A 24,528-nucleotide genomic window follows, 5' to 3' on the forward strand; every position below is an offset into this window, starting at 1 on the left:
CCTCAGATTCCTTCTGCACTCCTCTTCTACCTTTGGATAATATAGTAGCAGTTCCTGTGGCAGTGACGGAGAAGTGTCCATGTATCTTAATGGAATTACACAAGGTAAAAAGCATTTAGCAGCCATGCATGGAGTAAGTAAACACAGTAAAAGCTTGAAGAAGAGTTACTGTACATGCATTGTTTTGTGTTGTCCAAGAGCTTCCAAACACAATCCATCCCTCCAAAAAAAAAATACGATACAAAGAGGATGAATATGATAGCTCAGCAACAGGACAGAAAGAAGAATTAAAGAAGAGAGAAGAAGAAGAAAACTAGTCGAAATAAAAGGCTCAGTTCCAGTCTTGGCAAAGCTCAGCAGCAGTAAACTAAAACAGGGACATGGCTGCCATTTTCCATATTCTATCGTCGTTTTCCAACCAGGACAAGTAGCTGGATCTCGACCAGTAATTATTTTCTACCACCTCATCAGTACCCGAAACTGTACCTGCTCTGTGACTGGATATAACTGTGGCCATTAGCGGGCCCCGCAAATATCACGTGGCCCTTCCTGTAGAGAAGCATCGGCGACTGTGACTCGTCGTACGTGGCGTCAATCATCCCCCGTTCTTCCGAACCGGCCATCAGTTGACAACCGGCTTTAGTCACGACTCCGACTGCGACCCGTCCCTGCTACGTCCTCTGTTCGCACCACGTCGTCGTGCCGGTCGCTTTAGTCGTGTGCAAAGCCGGTGTCTATCTCCGTCCCTTGGGCTTCCCCCCTCTCCTGTGCTGCTGTTGAAAGAGAGACGGGGAGGATAAACGAAGCCAAAGCAAATCAAAAGAGTTTGAATCTTCATTCCTCTACTCCTCAACCCACTTTGCCGCCTTTCTTTCTCTCTCTCTCTCTCTCTCTCTCGTACTTCAGAATGCGATCGAGTCTCGAAAGTTGAGGATGAGGAGGAGAAGAAGACCATGACGACGACGACGACGAAGAAGGTAGAGTGAAGAGTTCTTTTCCTCCGTCCATCCCAACATTCCACCAACAAATTCGCGTCCTTCGCTGAGATTAAACTCGATTCACCACGAACGCTGCAGTTCTGAGCCTTCCAAAACGTGCTCTGCTTTCTCCTATCACCAATTCTTCTTGATGTTGTGATTTGTGGTTCTCTTCTCCTCCTATTCCCGTCTTTCTTTTTTGTTTTCTTGAACTGTTTTGGGGTTTTACTGTTCCGAAAATGAATCCATTGTGTTTTCTTGGGTTATTTCTGTTTCCTTGTGGCTTTAACCTATTGATTTAATTCCTTTTTGTGGTTTAATCCCGTAAAGAGATGCGGGTTTCTTGAAACGCTTGGTTTCGGTAACGGAAGGAAAGGTTTGCTTTGTATTGTGATACAGGAGTGAGTAATCTTTTGGGTTGAGCGACGAGTGGTTCCCAAATGGAGCAGTATGAGGTCTTGGAGCAGATAGGGAAGGGAGCATTCGGGTCGGCTCTGCTGGTGAGGCACAGGCTTGAGAATAAGAGGTGAGGGAAGGCACTCGGCCATTCATCTTTCTATTTCCGTTCTTGTGCTGCGACCTCATTGGTTTTTACAGGTATGTGTTGAAGAAGATCCGTTTGGCTCGCCAGACCGACAGGTGCCGTCGATCTGCTCACCAGGAAGTGAGCGTCTTTACTTGGGCAACATTGAGCAACTCTTTACGCTGATTAGTTCTATCTATGCATTATCAATCATCATTGGTTTCTTGTTCCTATTAGTAGTTTGGACTCCCGAGTTAGAGTTCCTTTTCCGTTTCAGATTCTGTAGTGGGAGACTGTTCTTTATCTTCTCTCTTAAAATGGAGTCGCACAGTTGCTTCTCTCTTATGGCAAAGCCCATTTCCCCCTCTTTAGGGGGAATTTGACATCACCCTTGAAGTGTTGACCGTGAGTTGTTTCTTGGTGGTTTGGTTCTCGAGCAAGAATTGTTTTTGAAAGGTGGCCCTATGTTTGATGGGAAAACGGAGGCTTGTATCATATGATGATGATGGTGGCGATTTCAGTTGTTTGCTATGCATGTAGCACATAGCAGTCACTTTGTTGCCACATGATAACATGTCATCAGAAATGGGTGAATATATTTGATTTATTGCTTTTATCTTTGTTGGTTTTGCAGATGGAGCTCATTTCCAAAGTAAGAAACCCATTTATTGTGGAGTATAGAGATTCTTGGGTTGAAAAAGTTAGTATATTTCCCCTCCTGACCAAAGATTTGTTACTAAAATCTGCCTTTTGATTTGTTCCATATGTATATATGTATATATACACACACACACACACACACACACATATATATATATGTATATATATACACACACACACATATATATATATATATATATATATATATATATATATATATATATATATATATATATATATATATATATATATATATGTATATATACATGTATACACACACACACACACACACACACACACATATATATATATATATATATATATATATGTATATGTATATGTATATGTATATATACATGTATATACACACGCACACACACATATATATATATATATGTGTGTGTGTGTATATACATGTATATACACATATATATGTATGTATATATTTATATGTATATGTATATGTATATATATATGTATATATTTATATATATGTATATATATACATATATATATACACACACACATATATCACACTATCACATGAATTCTTAGTTGCATTTGTTTGAGACTGTTTGATTCCATGAAATATTTGAGCAAATGAAATATTCTGTGTTTATGCTTGTTGCCATGTATAATTATATCTGATTATTTTCTTGTAATCATGTGTTTGCAAGTAAATAAGATGTTACGATAACTCATTTTCAGATTCATCCATATTTATCATATCAGTGATATCCTTTCTGACATATAGCTAGATTTCCTACCCATTGCTTGCTCTATTAACCTGCAGATGAGGGCAGGTGATTAAATAGTCTTACCCAATGGGTAAGGCAGGAAAAAGGTAGAAAAGTTATTTCCCTTTCTACTAGTGGTGAAGTTTAAGGTGATTGAGGTTTGCTGGAATTTGTTCCACAGGAAACTTCCGGCTGAGCTCTTTAATAATAAACTCAGTTCTACACATATACCATGTAATGCACTATATGATGCATATGCACCTTGAGAAAGCCTCTGAAGTTAATTCTGAGAGTTATAATTTCATGCTACATGTCATAAAAATAATTTGGAGGTTGTATTTACTTAAATGACACAGGTGTGGTTTTTATGATGTTTATAGTGGTATATTATTACCATTCTTTGTTCATCTGTTCAGGAATTCTTGTAATTGTTGCATATTGAGCATTTCATTCTCCATGCCTGTCAATGCAAATGTATATCTTTCTTTTATAACCTTTTTTCCACTTTCAACAGGTATACTCATCTTATAATATTTTGCTTGGTATATACTTATTGGTGGTGACATCATCTACTATCTGTTTCTATTGTTATCATCTTGTAATGGCATACAAACTTTGGTTCCTTTCAGGGTTGCTATGTATGCATTGTAATAGGTTATTGTGAGGGAGGTGACATGTAAGTTTTGATTTCAAGTGAAGTCTAATTGTTGTAAGTTCATCTATTGACACTGGATGTGCAATTGTTTCCTGTGGATGTTCAGGGCTGAAGCCATAAAGAAAGCCAATGGACATCTTTTTCCTGAGGAGGTTGTTTATTTTAATAACAAAGTCTATTATACTTTTTGTACAATACATGTCTAGTTTCTGCAATTTTCTCTTTTATCTTGCACCCTCAATCTCTTGTTTTGTCTACAACCAGAAGCTGTGTAAGTGGCTTGTCCAGCTCCTTATGGCACTTGATTACTTGCATAAGAGTCATATCCTTCACCGTGATGTAAAGGTAGGCAACATTGTAATGATAATTGCTGTCCTCTTTATGTAATGGGATAATAGATGCATAGATTGTGCTTACTAAATATGTTGTGTTACTGTTTTTTAGTGTTCAAATATATTTCTTACAAAAGACCAAAATATACGGCTTGGTGAGTGTTCTTTTTGTTTGTCAATTGACATCATTATGGTGAATATCATAGTACCATTGAGTTCAAACACAGACATATTAGCTGACATAATTCTTTGAAATTGAATCATTCTGCAGGTGACTTTGGGCTTGCTAAAATTTTAACCTCAGATAATTTGGCTTGTTCAGTGAGTGTTAAAGCTGTTTAAAACAATGCATCTTAATTCATCATGTTCCTTATTTCTGAGAGCTGTTGGCTCTTGATGCAGGTTGTTGGAACTCCTAGTTATATGTGCCCAGAACTTCTTGCTGATATACCTTATGGCTCTAAGTCTGATATCTGGTCTCTAGGTAATGTGCCTCTTACTTAGGGTACAAAGATAACATTTCCAGCTTTCTAGAACCAGCTAGGATTTAAAGTAGATTTTCTTGATTATCCAGGCTGTTGTATCTACGAGATGACTGCTCTGAAGCCTGCATTTAATGCTTTTGTAAGTTTCAGCAAATTTGATAATGTATTTGCAAATGTATTACTCTAATTTGGGTTTTAAAACACTTTACGTTTTGAGATTCAGTCTTTTTCTGAACAATCCCTTGCAAATTGTGATTTCATCCATTTCTGAATCCATTGTTTAGTCTTGTTGAGTATCTTTTAGATAATAATTTAGTATCAACCTTTTGGGTTTGTCTAAATGGATCATACCCCATAATTTAGATATATTACTATATAGAACAATGTCCTTTAGTGGTCAGACAAGGCGCTGAATTCCATTGCTTCAAATGAAAAGAAAATAAAAATCTTCAAGGGGCTGAAAGGGGAAAAGGAGATAATAATTTCGATACAGAAAAACCTAGTATTACTTGGGTACGTGACATCAGAGTCTTGTTCGGTGATGCCATAAGACGTTTATAATGTTAATTTGATGAAAAGTTAGACAGTAGCTACGCCAAGCACCGTGGGGTAAATTTAATTAATGAAACATCCGAAGGGAAGCAATGGCAACATTCAGATGGAAAAGGCTTTAAATAATAAACTCATAATTGGTGGATTACATGCAAAAAAACCCAAATTGTTTGCAGAAACTAGTCGCTTCAGTTATCAGAATGATATTTTTTTGTTTAATCATTTGCTTTACTATTCATTTGATAGAATTAGTTAAAACTACTCAATGAACTTGACTATTTGTAACCTTTTCTGCATATATCAAATTTCTGATTCATGATAAAATTTGTTTTCAAGTTAGATCTAAATTCTGTATTAATACCTGGTTGCCACTCTGGTAGTATGATTCAAAGAATGGAACGAAAATATAAATGGTTCTTTTCTTTTTTATGCAATCATTATTGTCCTGTAATTGCCACTTATATTAACTTTGCCTATATTTTGTGGTTCATGCAGGATATGCAGGCTTTGATAAACAAAATCAACAAGTCCATAGTGGCTCCTCTACCAAGTTCATACTCCGGTGCATTGTAAGCCTGGTTCCTCTCTCAGTTTGAGATTTTCTCGACTTAATTGTACACAAAATACTAGTCTATTTTTGACATATCTTGATTATTGTGTGCAGTAGGGGACTCATTAGAAGCATGCTGAGAAAAAGCCCTGAACATAGGCCAAGTGTATGTATTCAGACAAGCATTATACTCAAGTGCTGAAAGCTTCTTCAATCTTCAGCTATACATATAAGAAGTTTCTGTTTACATGATTCTTTCAAGATTAATGAAAGCTAATGTAACTGTTTGTACCAACAGGCTGCAGAACTGCTCAAACATACACATCTTCAACCTTATGTGTTTGAAGTCAATCTAAAGTCTAGCCCTACAAGGAATATGCTCCCTATTCACCTCTCTACGAGCAACATAAGGAGAATTAGATTTCAAGATGATGAAGATGACTCTATGTATGATGACAAGGAGAAAAGAAAATCTTTAGGCAATGAGAGGATCCTAAAACTGAGCAAACATTTGGAGCAAGGCTCGATATATTCGACTCAGACTATTAAGGATTTTCCAAACTATCTGGACCAAGGGATAAAGGATCTTTCAATTGGCATTAGTCAATTTGGGGAGATTAGTGACAAAAGAATCAGTGAGAAGCACTCAGGTACTCTGAAGACCCCAATGTACAAGCCTGCTAAAACCTTCATGACTCCTAGGATGCTAGTGGAGCCCTCAGAATCATTGCACACTGGACCAAGGCGTCAATCAGTATGGTCATATATACTCCTGCTCATATGTTCACCATTTAATATAATAATGATCTTATTCTTTATTAGAAAGCCTTTAATCTGAGCTTTTGAATATAAAACATTCTTTCCCTCTTGATAGTAAAAACTTCTATGAGCTGTCACATAGATGTCAGATCACATACCATTAAGCATATCTGTTTTGTTGTTTCTTTTATTGATGGACTCTAATCCTTTGCAATGATTAATGTCATATGCATGTTAATCTCTTGGAGTAATGTAGCGGCTACTTTTTATTTGTCATAGGCATGTTAATGATTTCATGATAGTGATAACGATTGTCAGAGTGAGAGTTTTTTTATTTCTCATATCTGTTTAGAGTAAGTTCTGTATCAGTGCTTGTTAATCACATTTCAGCTGTGTATAATGTTCTAGCTAGTTGATATACTTTGAGTCACATGAATAAACATTTTCGATATGAGCTTTAATCCAATAACTAGTATTTAAGCAGATGCCACTATTCTTTTATGTATGTCACTTTCATTTATCACTGTACTTCCAACTAATCATATGTTTTATGCAGCTTGCATTTCAATCTCCATCAGATGGAATTGGCAAACCTTCTCGAAGAGCTTCTCTTCCTTTAGCTACATTCGAGTCTCATCCTACATGCAATCTCAGCATTCTCCGCCGGGCAGAATCCCCCAATGTCTCAGTCAACTCCCCTCGAATAGATAGAATTGCAGAATTCCCATTAGCTTCATCATCTGAAGATCCTTTTTTATCGATTCGGAAACTCTCCTCAGCTCACGGCTCCTCTTCAGCCACCCCACACCATGCAGACCACTCAATCACCAAGGACAAGTGCACTTTCCAGACTTTCCGAACTGAAGGTGACAATGGGAGCGATTCTTCAGACAGGAATCCAACAGCTGCAGATGCTTCGAGTCGGGGATCATCAGATGCAAGGCAGAGGAGGTTCGACACCTCGTCGTACCAGCAGCGGGCAGAGGCCCTGGAGGGGTTGCTTGAATTCAGTGCTCAGTTGTTGCAGCAGGAGAGGCTTGAGGAGTTGGGGGTGTTACTGAAGCCATTTGGTCCTGGTAAAGTCTCCCCAAGGGAGACAGCTATATGGCTGGCCAAGAGCTTCAAGGAGACAATATTGTGACTCAGTGACTTACTGCCTGCTGCATAAAGACCCAACTGAAGGAGCTCATATACCTTATCGGCACTAGCTCACGGAGATCATTGCATCAACTTTGTAATGTGACGTAGCTTTGATAGGATGACAATTTAACTTGAGATTAGCTGCTGATACTCTTTCAAACAAAGCATGTACTGTACTGATGTCAATGTTATTTCAGCTTTTATATCATGCTCTTCTGTTGACAAGTGCCTTCATTTTCTTGCTTGAATCTGGGAAATTTTCATTGGAGAACATTGATTTTATTGATGGCACTCTGCCTGCTCCTATAAACTTAGTTTCGGGTTTGACTATGTGCTTGCCAACCTTCAAGGTTTTGATACCTTTGAATAAATCCTAATGTGCCCAGATTGGGTCCTAATTATTCATGTGACACTGATATTAGTAGACCTCCAATGTTCCCATTGGTCCCATGTATGTATGTATTAAGTTGGTCCTTTGTTGACACTGATATCTTCATGTAAATGGATCGAATACAATCCAATTAGGCTTCTAAATGGATTGGATCCGACCCTGTTCGGTACTTGATTGGAGATTTGAGCTAAATTTAGTATAATTCGGATCACATTTGGTCTAACGACTCAAATAAAAGTTAATTGGATCTAATTTGGTTTTAATTAGATTTGTTAGAGGAAAAAATCGTTGACATTCTGGTTAGTCCGATATAGTTTGGACCTGTATACACATGATTGCTTGAGGTGCTTTTGGGGTGAAAATGTTGAGCTCTCGAGCTGCCACTTGCACAAGAATCAAAGTTGGAAAAAGTTTCATGATCTAGTCTCTCCGACACCTAAGTTAGTAACTCGAGTACGGATGCGAGCGATCAAAAAAGGTCTTGCCCCCTTCATTGTGTTGAGAATATGTTTTTATACCTGATTGCAGAGGGGAGACATTCTTTAACCACCCCAACGGTCCCCTTTTGGCCTCTTGTCCACATGGGCAACAAGCAAGGGGACAACCATGAAGTGCCTGTCTAAGATTTGTTTTGAACTATTGTCTGTGTGGACAAACGGGTGGAAGGTGACATGGATCTTTTCCTCTCACTGATGACTCAATGTGACGTTTACGTGTCGGATGATGATTAGTTGATAGTGCACTCCATATCATTTGTGACTTTAAAAGGAGGGCCTAAACCTTACGATGGGCGCTATGGAGGAATCGAGTCAGAAAACCTTTCTCGACCTCGATCTTTATGCAGGTGACATCTCGGGAACTCAACATTTTTATCTTGGAGGCACATCGGATAATCCTGCACAAACGAGTAAGAACTACGTCAGGTTGACCAGGACATCAACGACTTTTTTTCCTAACAAAATCGAGCCTAAACCTTACGATAGGCGTTATGGAGGAATCGGGTCAGAAAACCTCTCCCGACCTCGATCTTCATTTTGGAAACCAGTGACAACAATAACTAAGAATTTTGTGTTTGTAGTACATGATTAGCATGAGTTAAACCAAAGATATAAATTCCTTTGTTGCTTCCGAGGATGAAAACTATAGACATGAACATAATCCCTTCTCTTTGGGCACCAAACATCAGAAGAATGAGTTCATAAACAGAAAAAAATGGTTTTAACCAAGGTCATGGCAATTCCTCTTGAATGTTCGTAAGACGAACTGAAGATACATAGAATTTTCATACATCAAAAGAGAAAAAAAAAAGAAAAAGAAAAACCAAGCCATGTTGACTAAGAATGCTCGCTACTCATTTTGTCGTCATGGTCACCCCATCTTTTCCAGCAATTATGACAGCAGTTGCCATGTCCAAGAACAATCCATGTTCTACAACCCCTTCAAGTGCTGAAATCTCCTTTCCTGCAGCTGGTGCATCTTTAATTGGTGTCTTAAAGTACAAGTCAACGATATAGTTTGAATTGTCAGTGACATAAGGCTTCCCGCCATCATCCAATCTAAGCGTCGCCTCACATCCTTCTTCTTTAAACAATTCCTGCAACCTTGTCTGGTTGTATTTCCAACAGAACTGCACAACTTCCACTGGCATCGCCAGCCCACTTCCACCCAATCCAGTTACAAGCTTTGTTTCATCCGCCACCACGACAAACTTATCAGATGCTGCCTCAACCATCTTCTCACGAAGTAGAGCTCCTCCACGTCCTTTGACAAGATTTAGGTCTGGGTCCACCTGTTCCAATCCCAAATCAGTCTGTAGAACTTGAACAAAGCTGCTAATTGGTATAGTATGAGAGTCATACTGTTTAACATCAACACATTATCTCATAAGGTTGAAAAGAACCAATCATCCTCGCAGGCTAGCTATTAGCATCATAAGTGTGTCTATTGCAGCTCAAGAACTAATGAGAATGAGCATATGCAGTAGGTACTCATTTGAACTTGAGACTATAATTTGTCTACAAGTTAAATCACTTCATCAAGATTAAACCCAAATAACACAAATTCCAGTTTTTTCCAAGATTTTAAAACACATAATGATTCATTTGCAAATTATGAGGTAATGAATGCTGTAATTTAGAAAATGTTAACCACAGCAACAACAAGACTCAGGTAAGGCAAACATTTATCATATCAGGGGTCCAACTTAGCATCTACCTCTCACCCTGTTCGCCTAAACAAAAAAAGGCTTCCAGCTGAGTGTTGAATTGCTTGTAATAATACAGCAAAAAATGGCTTCTCCTTTATGAGTTGTACATATTCCAAGATTCAGTTCAATCAACAACCAAGACCTACAAGTTTCCATTAGATTAATCCTTTATTTGGATAAAATGTATCATTATCTAAATGTAAACAGCATACCAAATATTTTTCTCCGATACTAAAATCCCACACTCCAACTTAACATTTACTTATCACCCTGTTCGACTAAACAAGAAAGACTTATAGCGAAATGTTGAACTGCTGAGAATAAGAAAGCACAAAAAAAAAAAAAGGAGCTACTCAACTATAATGTCTACATATATCAAGAAAGCCTTTATTTGGATTAAAAGGTCTAATTATCTAATGTACAAAGCAGAGTAGATCTTTTTTCTTCACTAAAATCCCACCGGAACTATTGGCGATCCCCTAACAGGCAATCTTTCTGAAACTTATGATCAGATGCGCCCAGAGAACCAGCTCTTTGCTGCAATTCTCAATGCCCAAAAATATTTAATATCAATTCAATGAAGCACTTCACGAGCATTATCAACACGAAACTACCAAAACTTAGATCCGTAAACACCCATTAAATCGATCAAGTAGAAGCTTAATAGAGGAAAAGAAAAATAGGAATCAAATTCCGATATCTATTTACAGTAGGCAAGGTCAAATGGTTACTACTCGAGCCTAGTCAACAACGATGACTGAAAAGTCAAAGACATAAACTTTCTTCCAAAGAAGACAAAAAGGAAGGAGGGAATTTGACCTCATCGGCACCATCGATAGCGAGATCGATCCGCGGGTGGTCGTCGAGGGTGGAGAGCGGGATCCCCAGAGACAAAGCCTGCTCATAGGTGCGCTTGGACGTGGGCACGCCGACGATGTCCCTGAGCTTGCCCGACGAAAGGAGGGCCCCGATCTCGGCGACAACGAAGGCGGCGGTGGAGCCGGTCCCGAGGCCGAGCACCATGCCACTGCTGACGTACTCGACGGCCTTGACTGCGGCGAGCTTCTTGAGGTCGTCCTGGGTGAGGGTGGCGGGGGCGGAGAGGGCTCGGACGGGGGCCACGGGGCGGTTGCGGCGGCCGACGGGGAGGGCGTGGCGGCGGAGGAGGAGCAGGGAAGAGGGGGAGGGGAGGAGGGAAGAGGCCGTCATGGTGGGATGATGATGGTGGGCGGAAGCGGTGGAAGATGGAGTGAGAAGGCGGAGAAGGGCGGGCTATCTCCCCTTTGTAATGGGTTTGGAAGGGGATTGAGTGGTGGTGGTGAGGATTGGGGACTGCGGAGAGTGGAGATTCGTGTTTGGTTGGTGGTGGTGATGGTTTATTTATTTATTGTTTGTTTGTTTGTTCATCATTTTAAATTTAAATCATATATATATATGTATAAATTTGAAAGCTTAACACAAAATTTTGTAAGGACTTAACTTTAGTTTATAAGGTAATCAATCATGTAACAAAAAAACATGAAAATGAAATGTTAATTTAAAATATTGATCAAAATTTCCATACAGATAGATTATTAGAGCAGAATACATCAATTATTATCATTTTTTTGTTATGCTATTTTATTCTTAAAAAAATAAAGGAAAGTAACATTTATACCAAATAAAAAAGATAGAAGATTGAACTAAGCAATAAGTAATAAAAACAAAATTTTTTTGTGGGAAAAAAATCCAAAATTATTTTTTAAATAATTATTAATATAGATGATGCCATATAATAATTATTTTGCATTTATCCTAGTTTATAAAATTTAGAGATTACATATATTGATATTGTAATGAATATTATTAGTATTTTAAAAAGAAAACATTAAATCCTTTGTTACATACAGTTGATGCTCAAAATTGCTCACTTATAATCATAAACCTTCATTCGTTACCTTTTTATTATGTGCACTTGCGGTGAGGATACAACAAATATGAAAGATCTAAAAAAAGATAGAAGAGCATTACAATATCTACCATTCCACCTATTAAGTCAGATAAAAGTGATGAGATGTAAACAATAGAGAAATCTCTTCCCTATAGCTTCTTCAGAATGCGTTTTGCACTGCTTCTAGTATAAACTCCCCGGAAAGAAATCTAACCTTGAATCTATTGCTGCTGCCACATCCTTGATTGTCCACATCAGTGCATCATCAAGGGTTTTGCAGGGCAACACAAGGCTGAGGTCGCACTTTGAACTGAACAGTTTGGTTCTCCCACAGCCAACAACAATCCGAATACAAGGTTTCAGTACCTGTACAAGTTCATCGTCCCCAAGGCAACAAGTCTCAAACGACGCCTGGAGGCAGATGAAAGTGACTGCTAATCGACACAGCAGCACATATATTTTGAACTGTTATCAGGTTTCTTACCTATATATTGGTTTCACTAAATATAGAGCAGTTACATGACGGTAAGCAGAGATACCAATTGGCTTATGAATCAACACTACTGAACACGGTTAACAGTGCCGTGAACAGGTTGATGATGTCGAGATACAGGGAGATGGAAGCACAGATGTATTGGTCGTAGGAATGTCTTTTGATCAGATTGTCGGTATCGTATATGATGAAACCAGAGAAGATAATTGCTGCCACACACCCGTAGATTGTTGTCGAGACCTTCCCCATTGGGATGAAGATCTGCAGGAATGTTGAAAGCAACGAGAGGCTCAGACATTACATAGAAGAAAAGAAGAGCCAAAAGAAGAGGCCACTAACCTGGATGATACAGTACAGCATCAGCACGATAAGAGCTGCACACAAGAATGGGCCGAGGAAGTTGAAGTCATAGCCTCTTTTGGCTGCCCAGAACGTGTAGAGGGTGAGACCCACAACCACTGTTGCTGTTAGAGCTGCAGATTGTAGCACTATTTTGCCTGCTCAAGTAATTATAGTAAGTCATTCGTTAGCCCTAAGAATGCCTGGCATGCACTAAAGATTTAGTTGTAAAGTTTGAGACTTCTGGTGGGTAAACAAGCAAAGAAATTATTATCACAAGTTAAACAAATAGCTATACTTAATCAGACACAATCCAAAAGTATGGAAGTCATAAAACTAAAATGATTTCTCGAAAAGCAAAAACGCTAAACTTATAAATAACAATAGCAACCAAACCCGTACACAATACCTAAGCTGCAAAACTTGTAAATTACTAACAACCGGGAGGACATTGGTGTACAATCAATTATTATGAAGCTTGATACACATCAATTACGGAAATGGTGCTCAAAACAACAGAGGATAGCGAAGGATTCCAATTGTTTGGCTTACTAGACCAGGATAATGCAGCTTCTAGATTTTCCATGGATAACTACACAACAAGAATCCTCAAGGCAAATCAATATTATAAACACAAATGGTTGCAATTCTTGTAGTGTGAACCTATTATGTGACAAGAATGCATTGTCATGATACATATGGATAATTATAAAAGAAGTCTTAAGGTAAATCAATATTATGAATACATGATACCTAAATGGTCGCAATTTTTAGCATGTGAACATATGATTTTACACACCTAAATAACTAAGACATATATGCATCGTCATGATATGTACCAATGACAACATAATTTTCATTGAAAAGAAAAAGAATAAGAACAGATGCTCATAAGGAAAGCAGCATCAGAATTAAGTGGAAGCCCATATGCTAGTATGGCATTGACATTGGATCAGAAAGCTAGCTGCTTTACAGAAGAACACTTATCATCAGGAATCAATTAATTACAATAGTTTGCTAATCACCAAGTACATGGTCAAACCCTTGCTCAATCAACAGTAACTGTGTAGGTTCCCAGAAGACAATATAATTAATCTCGACCGTAGATTTTCCTTTTCCAACATCAATACCATGCTAGCATATGGGGCTTCCACCAACTGCGCTAGAAGAAAAAAGAATTCCATCCTTTGTTGTGATCATTTTCTAATGTCATCGTGCAAGAAATACTAGAGCAACAATAATAAAAGAATCACAATTTCTTTGTTCTTGACAGTATTGAATAAAAGATTCATGCAATCGACCTTAAAAGTTGATATATCACGGTACTATTTCTGTTGTTGTAATTTCTTATTGATATAAAATTCAAAATTCAAGACAATTTTACCTCAAATTAAACATCTTATTTGATATAACACGGTAATGTTGCTGTTGTTTTAATTTTTTATTGATATAAAATTCAAAATTCAAGACAATTTTACCTCAGATTAAACATCTTAGCCTCTTTAGGCAAATAAAAAAGATCATTTTGGTAATTGTTATGGTTTCTTTTTCCCCGTTACCTTTGGAAGTCGCGCATGCCATCCCAATAGCCAAGCTGATGCAGATCGTGAACAGCGTGAGAAGAAGCAGGTTCAGGGGATGGCGCTCGCGGAAGTAGATCATCGGCAACAGAACTGTTTCATTTCGGGAGACCAGAAGGGGGTCGAACAAATCCACATCAATCCCTAGAAATTTACCGCCCAAAACAAGGAGAAACGTGCCCGAGAATTACCGAGAAAAGGCGAGATGATGATGAGGATGTAGACGACCAGCGAGGCGGTGGTGTGGGAGAGGAGGAAGCTGCGCACGGGCTCGACGAAGTTGACGACACCGGCGACGGCAATCGTGAGGAGGATCTGGAGGGCCACGATGGAGTAGACCTTGCGGATGAACGCCCACCGCAGCTGCGGGCTCTCCATCATGTTGGGGTACAAGGCCGATCCGCCGCCGTACCCGGCCTCGATGTCCCCTCCCTTCTTCGTCATCTCCGGCGACGATTCTAGGTCTTCCGAATCGAGAACAAGAACTAGGGTTTCGGAGGAGATTACTGGGAAGAAATGTAGAGATAGAAAGGGAGGAGGAGGGAGACGAACGATCACTGGCGCGCGACTTTTAGGGGGGGTGTTTCCAATTATATGCAGACTGGCCGTTGGTTTCTCATGCACGGATTTAGTAAACCAGTTCAAACTGCAGTCAGATCCTCACCGCCCGTTGGCTTGAGATTGGGAGGGAGTGCCCCACATCCAAAAATATGTAAGGCCAATTAATGCGACGGTGTGATTTTACCACATATATATATATATATATATATATATATATATATATATATATATATATATATGACATGAAAAGAATAGTATACACGGAAAGTACATTTGGTCTAATAAAAACATATTTGATCACAAATAGATCGAAGAGTTAAAAGTGAATGATAAAGAACCAAAGATAAAATAGTGTTAGTCTCATTTGGAAAGCAGGTAGTTATAGATTATAATTAGTTATTCTTAGTATTTCGATTCCTATATTTTTAAATTTTATATTGAAATATCTAAACTTATGAAATTAAAATATTGAGATCCCTATGTAAGATTAAGAATATAATTTTATAATATTAAAAATCAAAAGAGAAAAAAAATTATTAGATCAAATATTTTACTTTAAAAATATAGAAATCTAAATATAATTTTAAAAATACAGAAATCAAAATACTAAAGATAATATATAATTAACCCTTTAGAAGCCAACAGTTCCTCGAGGCTACAAGAAGTTCCTAAGGATAGTGTACCTTATCAGCTCCGTTCATAAAAGCTCCATGCTCATGGTCCTGAAACCCCCATACCATATGTGGGGAGGGCCACTAATTCTGCTTGCGCCAAGCATGAATGGATGAGAAATTTTACTGTGCTGGAAAGTAAAATGTTGTGCATGAGGTTTCACTGTGTTTGCAGAAGCAGAATATAGAACAACGAGCATGACAGTTTATATATTTCGTGAAGAAGTTACACCAAAGCATACCTTATCATCGACTGACAACTTACTACTGGATGTTGTGCTATTCAACCTTTAATGACGGAAGAAAATTTGACATAATATCATAGGCAATATATCTGATAGAAAATTCTAAGCCGCTAGATTGCTATGTATAGGTGGGGTTTTTGCGTACTTCCAGGTGAACGGCTCAAAAACACTGTGACTTCTATAACCTGCCACCTCTTCTTCACGGACTGCATCAGATATTTCTTTCAAGTCATCCTCTGTGAGCTTTACTTTCAAAGACCCAATATTGTCATCCAAGTTCCTCAACTTGGTTGTCCCTGAAATGTTGGAAATAAAATTGTCAAGCGAAGCAAATTAATTGTTGGCAGATGCTTGCATAGGTGGGCAAAACATATAATCACATCCACAAGAAAGGGAAAAAAAAGAAGAAGATATGAGTGTGTACAAGTTGCAGTGGCAAGACTATGGACTATGTATCTTTGCATCTCACCAAAAAAAAAAAAGAAACTTGTGAATTGATAATTAAATTCCAAAGATAGAGGACAAATGAAATTCATGAATTATACTCGCATGACAGGGAATTTCAAATCTAACATGCTCAGAGATTATTTCACCCAATATCAAACACTTGTATGCTACCAGATGAAGTCAATCTAATAAGCATAGCTATGAAACTCTGCCACCTTCAGGTACCCATCCTGCTTTTCAGGATTGAAAGAGGCCAAATTAATAACTTCTCATTTTATAGTTTTGTGCAAGGCAGCATCCAAGCATACTTCTGTTTTCTAGGAACTTTCACATGAATAAGCCTTCAAAGTAGCTCAGGCCATGAATATGTTCAAGGCAATGGAACTTCTGTTTGACTCATGACACAAAGTTTTTAGGCATGACTACTCTGACAAGTCCATTGTCATTGCATCCTGACCAACTGTTATTTGATCTCCATCTATCATCTTTATGCGATAGATTGCGGTAGGCCCAACCAATGAGCCTTTGCCTACTTGATGATGGCTCCCCTGTTCGACATAATGAGATTCTAGATCTGAGTACTTGTTGAAATGGGAGGTGATGGCTTAGTACTCAAACTGATCAGTGTTATCAAAACATTCAGTTTAAGAATATTTCCTAAATTTTAATAGAAAAGGCCATTATATTGACTAATTTGCAAAAATAACAATCAATTAACTATGGAAATTGTTTTCTGAATAAGTTGGCGTGAGCTTAACAAGTGGGTGCATATGGCTTTTTTATCCTAGAAAAGAAACTTATGTTTTATTTATAATTGTCAGACATGTTGCTTCATTATTCTCCATTCATCGAACTTCCAGTTAACTCGTATCTGCCATTGTTTACACAGAGTGTTTAAGCTTTAATGAAAAGCAGAACACTACAATCTACCATTTGATTCATGATCCATGCAGCCCAAAGCACTCTAAGATTTACAACATGATAGTGATCCTGACAACAATGCTGATGTTGATGCATGGAGGATCATAGTTTCAAAACAATTGCTTACCTGGGATAGGAACCACATCATCTCCTTGATGGACAACCCAAGCTAGAGCTAGTTGAGCAGTGGTACACTGGTGCTTTTTGGCGAGGTTCTCCAACCTCACATACAGAACTTTATTCTTTTCAAGGTTTTCTCCAACAAATCTTGGGATGTGGATCTAGCAAAATCATGAAAGGGTAACAAATTGATCATTAGCAACCAGCATCATACCATCTCTACATGACAAAGCACCAAATTTTCTCTAAACATTAAAGATATGTCATGGTTGGATAAGAATGTATACCAAAGATGCATTTGAAGGCAACTTTTCTGTAACTCCTCTACCACCGAAAAATCCACGTCCAAGAGGGCTGTATGGAACTATTCCGATGCCAAGTTCCCTGCATGTAAATTGGAAAATGCATTACAAAATTTGTAAAAATTAGAAATTAGACCGTGGCCAAATGTAGTTCAAGATAATTCACTGGACCCAAAAAAAATGAAAAGTGACTTGCTTTCTTTCCACGGCTTTCAGTTTAGAGTTAAAAAATATAAGCAATGTAAAGATTATGTGTTTTGAAAATAAACAACATTACGCTTATATGTACTTTCTCCACTTTACTAATTAAAAATTGGAAGAGATAATTTACCGAATTTTCTACTTTGAACACATGCATCTTTGAAAGCAACAAAATGAAGATTCACAAGATACTTGACCTCCCTAATTTGCACACAAATTAAAAGCTGCTACAAACTTCAATTACCATTCTACAAAGATTTGCATCAAAAGCTATATACTAAGTTTTTTTTTTTTTTTCCTTGTGAATGTGATGTTTCTCATGTGTTGACTTGGATGTTTGGCAAAAGAACATACTTCAGCCTACAGCCATGAATGTGGTTGATGAGAAACAAGGCCACTTGAGGCTTTCTAATACCGCAAAAGAGAAACAACTTTGAATATTTTGAAAATGATGAACATCTAATCCAACCTGCAAAGTGGGACTATCTCCTTCTCAATCTCGCGAGTCCAGAGAGACCATTCCATTTGCAATGCGCTGATCGGATGCACCACGTGAGCCCGTCTAATAGTATCAGGGCTAGCCTCTGAAAGCCCGATGTACTTCACCTTGCCCTCTTCCACCAACTTCCTGAGTTCCCCCATCTACCACATAAACAAATTCACAACAACATGGATTATTTTCATATTTCAAAAGTTAATATTCCAAAGTAACAGAAATCTTGGCGGCTAATCCTTACAGTTTCTTCGATCGGCACGGTCGTATCAACTCGATGCAGATAGTAAAGATCAACGTAGTCCAGTCCGAGGCGCCTGAGGCTTTCCTCACAGCATGCCCGCGCGTACTCAGGCTTACCACTGATCACTAGACCTGTGGCGTTAATATCCACAATCCCAAATTTTGTGGCTACTTGGATCTTTTCACGGGGCAATTGCTTCAAGGCCTAAAGAAATTGACCAACAACATCAAATTTTTACCCATTCCGCTATCTTCTACAGCAGGCAATAGGAAGGGGTAAGATCCAAACCTTCCCAAGCAAGATCTCGTTTGTATGAGGTCCATAGACATCAGAGGTGTCAAAGAAGGTGATCCCACTGTTAAACGCGTGCTTGATGATGGATATACCAGCTTCATCACTGATAGGGGCGTTGTACACGCCGGTGAGGCCCATACAACCAAACCCTAACTTGGACACCTATCATCGCGACAAACAAGAATCTTTGAGACAGCCAAAACCAAAGAACAATCTTTATGCAATATTAAATACATATGTTAAAGATTAGAACTTGTGATCGAAATGGAGGGACGGTGCGACCTCCAATCCCTGGGCGCCCAACTTCACTCTTGGGATCAGGACATGGGCCTGATCACCCATGGCTTCAGGGTTTGGATCTCAGAAGAGGGGGAGGGGGTTGGCTTTAACGGCTCGAGAACCAGTTTAGTAGTCTTGGAGAGACCCCGGTGAGGTCACCGCTTGCGTAAGCAGGGTATCTGGGAAAGAACGTTCCTCCCTCCCCGCCGCTCCGGTGAGGTCACCGCTTGCGTAAGCAGGGTGACTGGTAAAGAACGTTCCTCCTCCGCCGCTTCGGTGAGCTCACCGCTAGCGTAAGCACGGTGAACTGAGAGCTTCCCCCTCTCCTTTTTTGTTCCCCCCCGCCCTCTCTTTATTTTTATTTTTATTTTTATCCTTTTCTTTAACTAAAATGGTGTGAGTGGAACAATTTACAATTTTTTTTGTTTTTTATGCAAATGTATTGGTTAAGAAATAGATTTCTTGGAATCAAACTGTTAGTAGTATACATGCTTAATTAAATTTCATTTTTTTACATAGATTAGAATAATTTTTAGATATATTAAAATATATTTAAAAAAAATAAGACTATGTAAATATAGAAGAATAGGAAGGGAACAATGTCTCTGTGAAACAAAAGTATGTTTAGAAATATCAAAAATACATCAACTTAAAATTATAGTAGGATGACAATGCAACTTGGAAGATTTGACAGGAAGAAAACCTGATTTGTGGAGTGCAAGTATGTGAAAAAGTTGTGAGATAGATAAATTATGAAATGGGTGTATGATAATTAGGGATGTGATAATGGGATTGATGCCAAATCCTTGCCATTTATTGCTCTTTTGAGCTTAAAGATTTAAATGATAATATAGCCATGTTTGAATTTAATGTTGGGTCACTTCTACATTCTTTAAAAGTGAGGTTAATAGATGACCATTTGGGTTAATACCTAAACTAGCTACATTTATGATACACCTATTCTAAGTTTTAGTGAAGAAGCATTGAGAGATTTGGAGGACTAAAATGTCTGTAAACATTAGTAATATCTTGGATCACATTAAATTTTGTATTGCTTTAAGAGAAAAAGACCTAGCAGAGGTACATATTTCTGTAGATTTGTATGGGATAAAGTGGTTGACTTATAAGATTAAGATTCAGATATCTCAGTACTGGAATTCATGATTCTTGAAATCTTAAGCTTTCAAATTATGAAAAATGCAAGTGAGCACCTTCTGAATCATGTACTTAATTAGCTCAGTTTTAACAAAGGGATTTTCCAACATTAGGTGCAGATTTAAGTCAACTTATAGTCATATCAATTGTACATGAAGCCTTTAGAGAGAGAGAGAGAGGCACAAACTCTCAAATGGCTCCCTGAATAGATATTTGCATGGCCAAGTGAAGGGTTTTCTTGTTTCTCATTACCTGAGGCAACACCCTACAACTCCATTTGTTGACTTCATAGACAAGGGTTCAGGGTCAAAAGCTAAATCCTTTCCAGGAAAAGTTAATGACAAACCAATGCAAGCAATATCTTAATACATACTTGAAATACCAATTCACTGCATATCTCTTCAAATTCTGAAGTCTATACTTGGCTAGTGGCAGGATCTCTCTCTCTCTCTCTCTCTCTTTCTCTCTCTCTCTAACATGGAAACATATGTGACAAGCTTCATTTAATGTCAGGTGGGATCTATCTCAAGTTTCGAGCACAATACTTGACACCTTAACCCTTTTGGACAACCCAAGAAAGAGCAAGATGAACAAGGAAGCAGTGATTTGTTTTAATGCTGAGTTCTTTGCATATCAGTAATATTCATCTATAAATTGATTCTGATCAGCTATAACAGACATCATATCTATCCCAAGATTGCTTACCTAATAAGCAGTTCATAAGCATTTTACTTGGAAAAGTACAGCTAAATAAGCTGACAAATCTATTAGGCTAACCTTGTAGATAAAAGAAGTGGCAAGAGATTAACGGATGTCCTTCAACTTCCATCCAAGATCTTGATCATACATCGTTTCTGTTCCTAGAGAAGAAAAGAAAGTGCAGATCTATGAAGTCACTGTGTATGAAAGTCATATCAGTTACATAACATGAAACAAGGGTATACAGAAGAAGGAACTGACGACAGATTAGTTATGCTGCAATATTTTCAATGGCATGCAAGAATAAGAAACTCTTCAATGACTACTGAACAAAACCAGATTCAGAGCTAATTTTGATTCGGATCTGAGTCAGTCTGTGATTAATTTGGCATCAGGAAATCAGTGAGTTGCGAAAGAATCGTATAAAAAAACTATGTCAGCTTCGGCAAAAATCTTAGTGAGTTTATGTACATGGGCCCTTTTATAGGGGGCTTTTCTAACCATCGAGATTAAGTGAAGAATTGATTTATGGGATCAGTTTTATAAGATTATCAATTATTACATGAGAGGTCTGTTTGAATTCTCATAGATTGTGGTTGATGCCATCGTTTCGATCATGTACGCTACTCATACTACATGTTGGGATAATAAGGCACTGGAGTAAAGCGTGATATATCATCTGAGTTGTTCACATGTCACACCTCTTTATCATCTCTCCATTGTGTTTTAACACATGGAGGAGGTTTGGAACATAAAGTCTTACTCAATGGACGACTGATTACATCATCCATTTAGTTGCAAAATGGTCGGATGATGCTTCATGATCAAATCAATCACATTGTTGTTGAGAGGTGCTTCATGGTCATATTAGGTCGTGTCATTATCGAGGGATGTTTCATTGTCAAATTCGATCGTGTCACCATTAAGGGATGTTTCATGACTAGATTTAGTTGTGTCCTCATCGATGAATGCTTCATAATTGAATTCAATCATATCATCATTAAGGGATGCTTCATAATCATGTTCGATAGTATCATCATCAAGGGATGCTTCACTGTTGGATTGTCATCGTTGAGAGGCATTTCATGATCGGATTTGATTGTGTCATCATCGAAGAATGCTTCATTGTTGTATATCATCATGTGATAATTAAGGGATGTTTCATGATTACCACCACATTATCATTTAGGATGTTTCTTAATAATATTCAATCGTGGGTCATCTTATAATCGAATTCATTTGTGTCATTTATCGAAGAATACTACTTTGTTGTTACGGATATGACCACAAAACATTTGAAAGAGATCGTTGGGGAGAGATTCTTGGGTTATCGAGGCTAGAATTGCACTTGCGTTGTGCCTTCGAGCGGGAGATGGTCATGCGTGCCAAACAAAGCTCATGGTATTATCTGATCACGCGCATCGTTGGATTTCACCAACGTCCTTTAAAATACGCAGTGATGGTCCCATGCATTCATTCCATCATGCATGCCCAATCGATGGCATTATGTAGTGGCATAAACCTCGAGCAATACGTGCCACACCTGTGATCATACAGGGCAAAATGGTTTATTCCAGCTGCATGAAGCTTTTTTCCAGGTGGAGTACAAAGCACCACAACGGTGGTGACAGTAAAGGCCAATGGCATTCTGATTCTAGGGTTCATACAACTCCCTCGTTGCCTGACATCGATGAACAACACTATGGAGATCAACAAGTCACACAGCATCCTGCTCAAGAATTGCTGCTTGCTCAAGGATCTTGCTTTCTCGATCGCATGCATCACCCGACCATGGTCATGGAAAGCATGCAAGATTTGACTCTGTCATGTCTACATTCTTTCTATATTAAGTTCCCAATATTTTACTGCATGACAACATGCTTAGGTTCTGGGAAAGGTTCACGAGGAAGCCACACAATCCAAGTCGCCAACTGAAACCCTCGAAGAACACAAATCTATTGGATTCTTTTGTCTGCAACAACATGTCGTTATGCTATAGCTTCGACGTAGGGTTATGTAACCTACACTAAAATAGTCGGCGCGCCTGTCCTCGGCCGCATCAAAAGGCTTCCCTGCTCCAAGTGATCGCTTGCTCTGAGGGCACGCAGTGTGCCGCCCTACACACTGCCGCAACCCTAGCTAACGCTACCACACTTAACCACTGTGATCCTAAACCCTAACGCTAGACCTAATCTCTCGCCCTGTCGTGATTCTTCTCTCTTTTATGCCCTTCCTGCTCATGGATGGAATTGCTTCCCAGTGTCAGATCCATTGATGTATCAAGTTCCTCAGATAGTGTATCTTTTGCTGTGGCTTCTGATCTCCCTCTTTGTTCTTTTCCGATGTCCATAGTCTTTCTTTTAGTCTATGGTGTTCTCTTCACTGTTCACTCCGGTCTCCTCATTTGTTTAAAGCAAGTTTATAGTGAAGATGTCATCTCCTAAGATATCCGAGAGTATATGAGTCAAGATGCCATCTCCTATTGGAAGAGTGAAGTCAGTGACTTTGGCTATCGGAACAGTGACTTTGGCCATCTATTCAGAAAGGCCCAGGTGACTGATGAGTAAAGCTGCCAACATGATCTAGATTTGGAGGACTTGGACTACATATGCAGGTGTTGTTGATGATGTTTCCGATAAGGTCAGTTCAGTCCCTGCATGATCATGCTCTGACAACCTCACATCTTCCGGTTATGGGCACAGCACAGCAGGTTCCATCAACAGATATGGAGACTGAAGGACGCCTCTATTGTTCTCTATTCCTTTCATGGATTTGGAAGTGTCCGGAGCTCAGACTGCCATCTGTTTCCAGCTCGAGTTTTACAAGGACTTGCAGCTAGCATGGAGAAAGAACAATGCAGATAGAACGGATCCAACTGGTTGTGAGCTTTTCAGAAGCCTATGCTCAGACTGCCATCTTACTAATTACTTCAGCAGTTCTCTACTCCTTTCATGGATTTGGAAGTGTCTATAGCTCCAGTTTTACAAGGACTTACAGCTAGCATGGAGAACAATGCAAGATAGAATGGATCCAACTGGTTGTGAGCTTTTCAGAAGCCAATGCTAACATGCTTAGTGAGTCATAAACTGAAAGCCACTTTAGCTGTCATTATCTATTCATATGACTTGGCTTGTGGCAGTGTGCTGAGAGACACACTAGGCTGAAGCTATAATGTACATCACTGGTTTCAACTTATAGGGGGTGGCTAAAAGCTGAATTGAATACACAAACCTGTGGCCTCCTCTTTCCAAATTTATAGTGTTTAGCTTAAGGTAAATCTGTATCATCATACTTTGTGCTATGCTTAGTGTATATTCTACTGTTGTTGCAGATATCATATCATGCTGCAGTATAAAGTCTAATCTTTAGTCACTTCAGGGTAACATTAGTACCAGGAAAATTCTATCAGCATCACTGCTGATCTGCAGAAAATAATACAAATTCATTAGAAATATTGCAAATCAGATGGAATACAGTGATTGCCTACTTACTTTTTCTAATGGCAAAGACAAATACTTCAAACTGGTGGAATTTATTGTTCATCATCTAATTGGACTGGAACAAAAAACTCATCTGGTGCAGCAGTT

The 24,528-nt window shown here is 38.6% G+C and overlaps 4 protein-coding genes across 7 annotated transcripts; 1 reads left to right on the forward strand and 3 right to left on the reverse strand.

Moving 5' to 3' along the window:
• Positions 1-840: 840 nt before the first annotated feature.
• Positions 841-7,578, forward strand: LOC135586447 (serine/threonine-protein kinase Nek2-like). 2 transcript variants are annotated; one of them, XM_065167883.1, is made up of 15 exons: positions 841-977; positions 1,377-1,503; positions 1,575-1,641; positions 2,135-2,200; positions 3,527-3,573; positions 3,659-3,704; positions 3,817-3,897; positions 3,997-4,039; positions 4,156-4,205; positions 4,287-4,368; positions 4,459-4,508; positions 5,417-5,490; positions 5,586-5,637; positions 5,770-6,225; positions 6,787-7,578. In XM_065167883.1, exons 2-15 carry the CDS (start codon positions 1,418-1,420, stop codon positions 7,369-7,371), a joined length of 1,785 nt encoding a protein of 594 aa, XP_065023955.1. In that variant the 5' UTR covers positions 841-977; positions 1,377-1,417; the 3' UTR covers positions 7,372-7,578. The 2 variants fall into 2 exon arrangements, with proteins under 2 accessions (XP_065023955.1, XP_065023956.1); XM_065167884.1 differs by having other exon boundaries at positions 5,770-6,230; positions 6,787-6,993.
• Positions 7,579-8,943: 1,365 nt separating this feature from the next.
• Positions 8,944-11,303, reverse strand: LOC103997566 (probable ribose-5-phosphate isomerase 3, chloroplastic). The gene is made up of 2 exons (XM_009418826.3): positions 10,787-11,303; positions 8,944-9,550 (listed from the first exon to the last, which is right to left on the reverse strand). Exons 1-2 carry the CDS (start codon positions 11,174-11,176, stop codon positions 9,113-9,115), a joined length of 828 nt encoding a protein of 275 aa, XP_009417101.2. The 5' UTR covers positions 11,177-11,303; the 3' UTR covers positions 8,944-9,112.
• An 887-nt stretch (positions 11,304-12,190) lies between these two features.
• On the reverse strand, positions 12,191-15,694 carry LOC135650076 (protein LIFEGUARD 4-like). Of its 2 annotated transcripts, XM_065169185.1 has the most exons (5): positions 15,554-15,694; positions 14,501-14,983; positions 14,289-14,402; positions 12,730-12,887; positions 12,191-12,651 (listed from the first exon to the last, which is right to left on the reverse strand). In XM_065169185.1, exons 2-5 carry the CDS (start codon positions 14,751-14,753, stop codon positions 12,445-12,447), a joined length of 732 nt encoding a protein of 243 aa, XP_065025257.1. In that variant the 5' UTR covers positions 14,754-14,983; positions 15,554-15,694; the 3' UTR covers positions 12,191-12,444. The 2 variants fall into 2 exon arrangements, with proteins under 2 accessions (XP_065025257.1, XP_065025258.1); XM_065169186.1 differs by lacking the exon at positions 15,554-15,694 and having other exon boundaries at positions 14,501-15,534.
• Positions 15,695-15,726: 32 nt separating this feature from the next.
• On the reverse strand, positions 15,727-19,227 carry LOC103997568 (perakine reductase). 2 transcript variants are annotated; one of them, XM_009418829.3, is made up of 7 exons: positions 19,091-19,227; positions 18,803-18,970; positions 18,515-18,718; positions 18,247-18,419; positions 17,562-17,658; positions 17,282-17,435; positions 15,727-16,082 (listed from the first exon to the last, which is right to left on the reverse strand). In XM_009418829.3, exons 1-7 carry the CDS (start codon positions 19,148-19,150, stop codon positions 15,889-15,891), a joined length of 1,050 nt encoding a protein of 349 aa, XP_009417104.2. In that variant the 5' UTR covers positions 19,151-19,227; the 3' UTR covers positions 15,727-15,888. The 2 variants fall into 2 exon arrangements, with proteins under 2 accessions (XP_009417104.2, XP_065025256.1); XM_065169184.1 differs by having other exon boundaries at positions 19,062-19,185.
• Between the last annotated feature and the right edge of the window lie 5,301 nt (positions 19,228-24,528).

The sequence above is a fragment of the Musa acuminata genome, chromosome BXJ3-9 (assembly GCF_036884655.1).
Source record: "Musa acuminata AAA Group cultivar baxijiao chromosome BXJ3-9, Cavendish_Baxijiao_AAA, whole genome shotgun sequence".
In the NCBI taxonomy this organism is placed as follows: domain Eukaryota; kingdom Viridiplantae; phylum Streptophyta; class Magnoliopsida; order Zingiberales; family Musaceae; genus Musa; species Musa acuminata.

Coding starts and splice junctions, on each gene's coding strand:
- LOC135586447 (XM_065167883.1), top strand. CDS start 1,418: ATGGAGCAGTATGAGGTCTTGGAGCAGATAGGGAAGGGAGCATTCGGG. Junction 1,642..2,134: donor GTCGATCTGCTCACCAGGAA/GTGAGCGTCTTT, acceptor TTGGTTTTGCAG/ATGGAGCTCATTTCCAAAGT. Junction 6,226..6,786: donor CTGGACCAAGGCGTCAATCA/GTATGGTCATAT, acceptor TGTTTTATGCAG/CTTGCATTTCAATCTCCATC.
- LOC103997566 (XM_009418826.3), bottom strand. CDS start 11,176: ATGACGGCCTCTTCCCTCCTCCCCTCCCCCTCTTCCCTGCTCCTCCTC. Junction 9,551..10,786: donor CTATCGATGGTGCCGATGAG/GTCAAATTCCCT, acceptor GGATTGGAACAG/GTGGACCCAGACCTAAATCT.
- LOC135650076 (XM_065169185.1), bottom strand. CDS start 14,753: ATGACGAAGAAGGGAGGGGACATCGAGGCCGGGTACGGCGGCGGATCG. Junction 14,403..14,500: donor CATCATCTCGCCTTTTCTCG/GTAATTCTCGGG, acceptor GAAATGAAACAG/TTCTGTTGCCGATGATCTAC. Junction 12,888..14,288: donor GGCATGCGCGACTTCCAAAG/GTAACGGGGAAA, acceptor TTACTTGAGCAG/GCAAAATAGTGCTACAATCT.
- LOC103997568 (XM_009418829.3), bottom strand. CDS start 19,150: ATGGGTGATCAGGCCCATGTCCTGATCCCAAGAGTGAAGTTGGGCGCC. Junction 17,659..18,246: donor GAGATAGTCCCACTTTGCAG/GTTGGATTAGAT, acceptor ATTTACATGCAG/GGAACTTGGCATCGGAATAG. Junction 16,083..17,281: donor TGATGTGGTTCCTATCCCAG/GTAAGCAATTGT, acceptor CCAACATTTCAG/GGACAACCAAGTTGAGGAAC.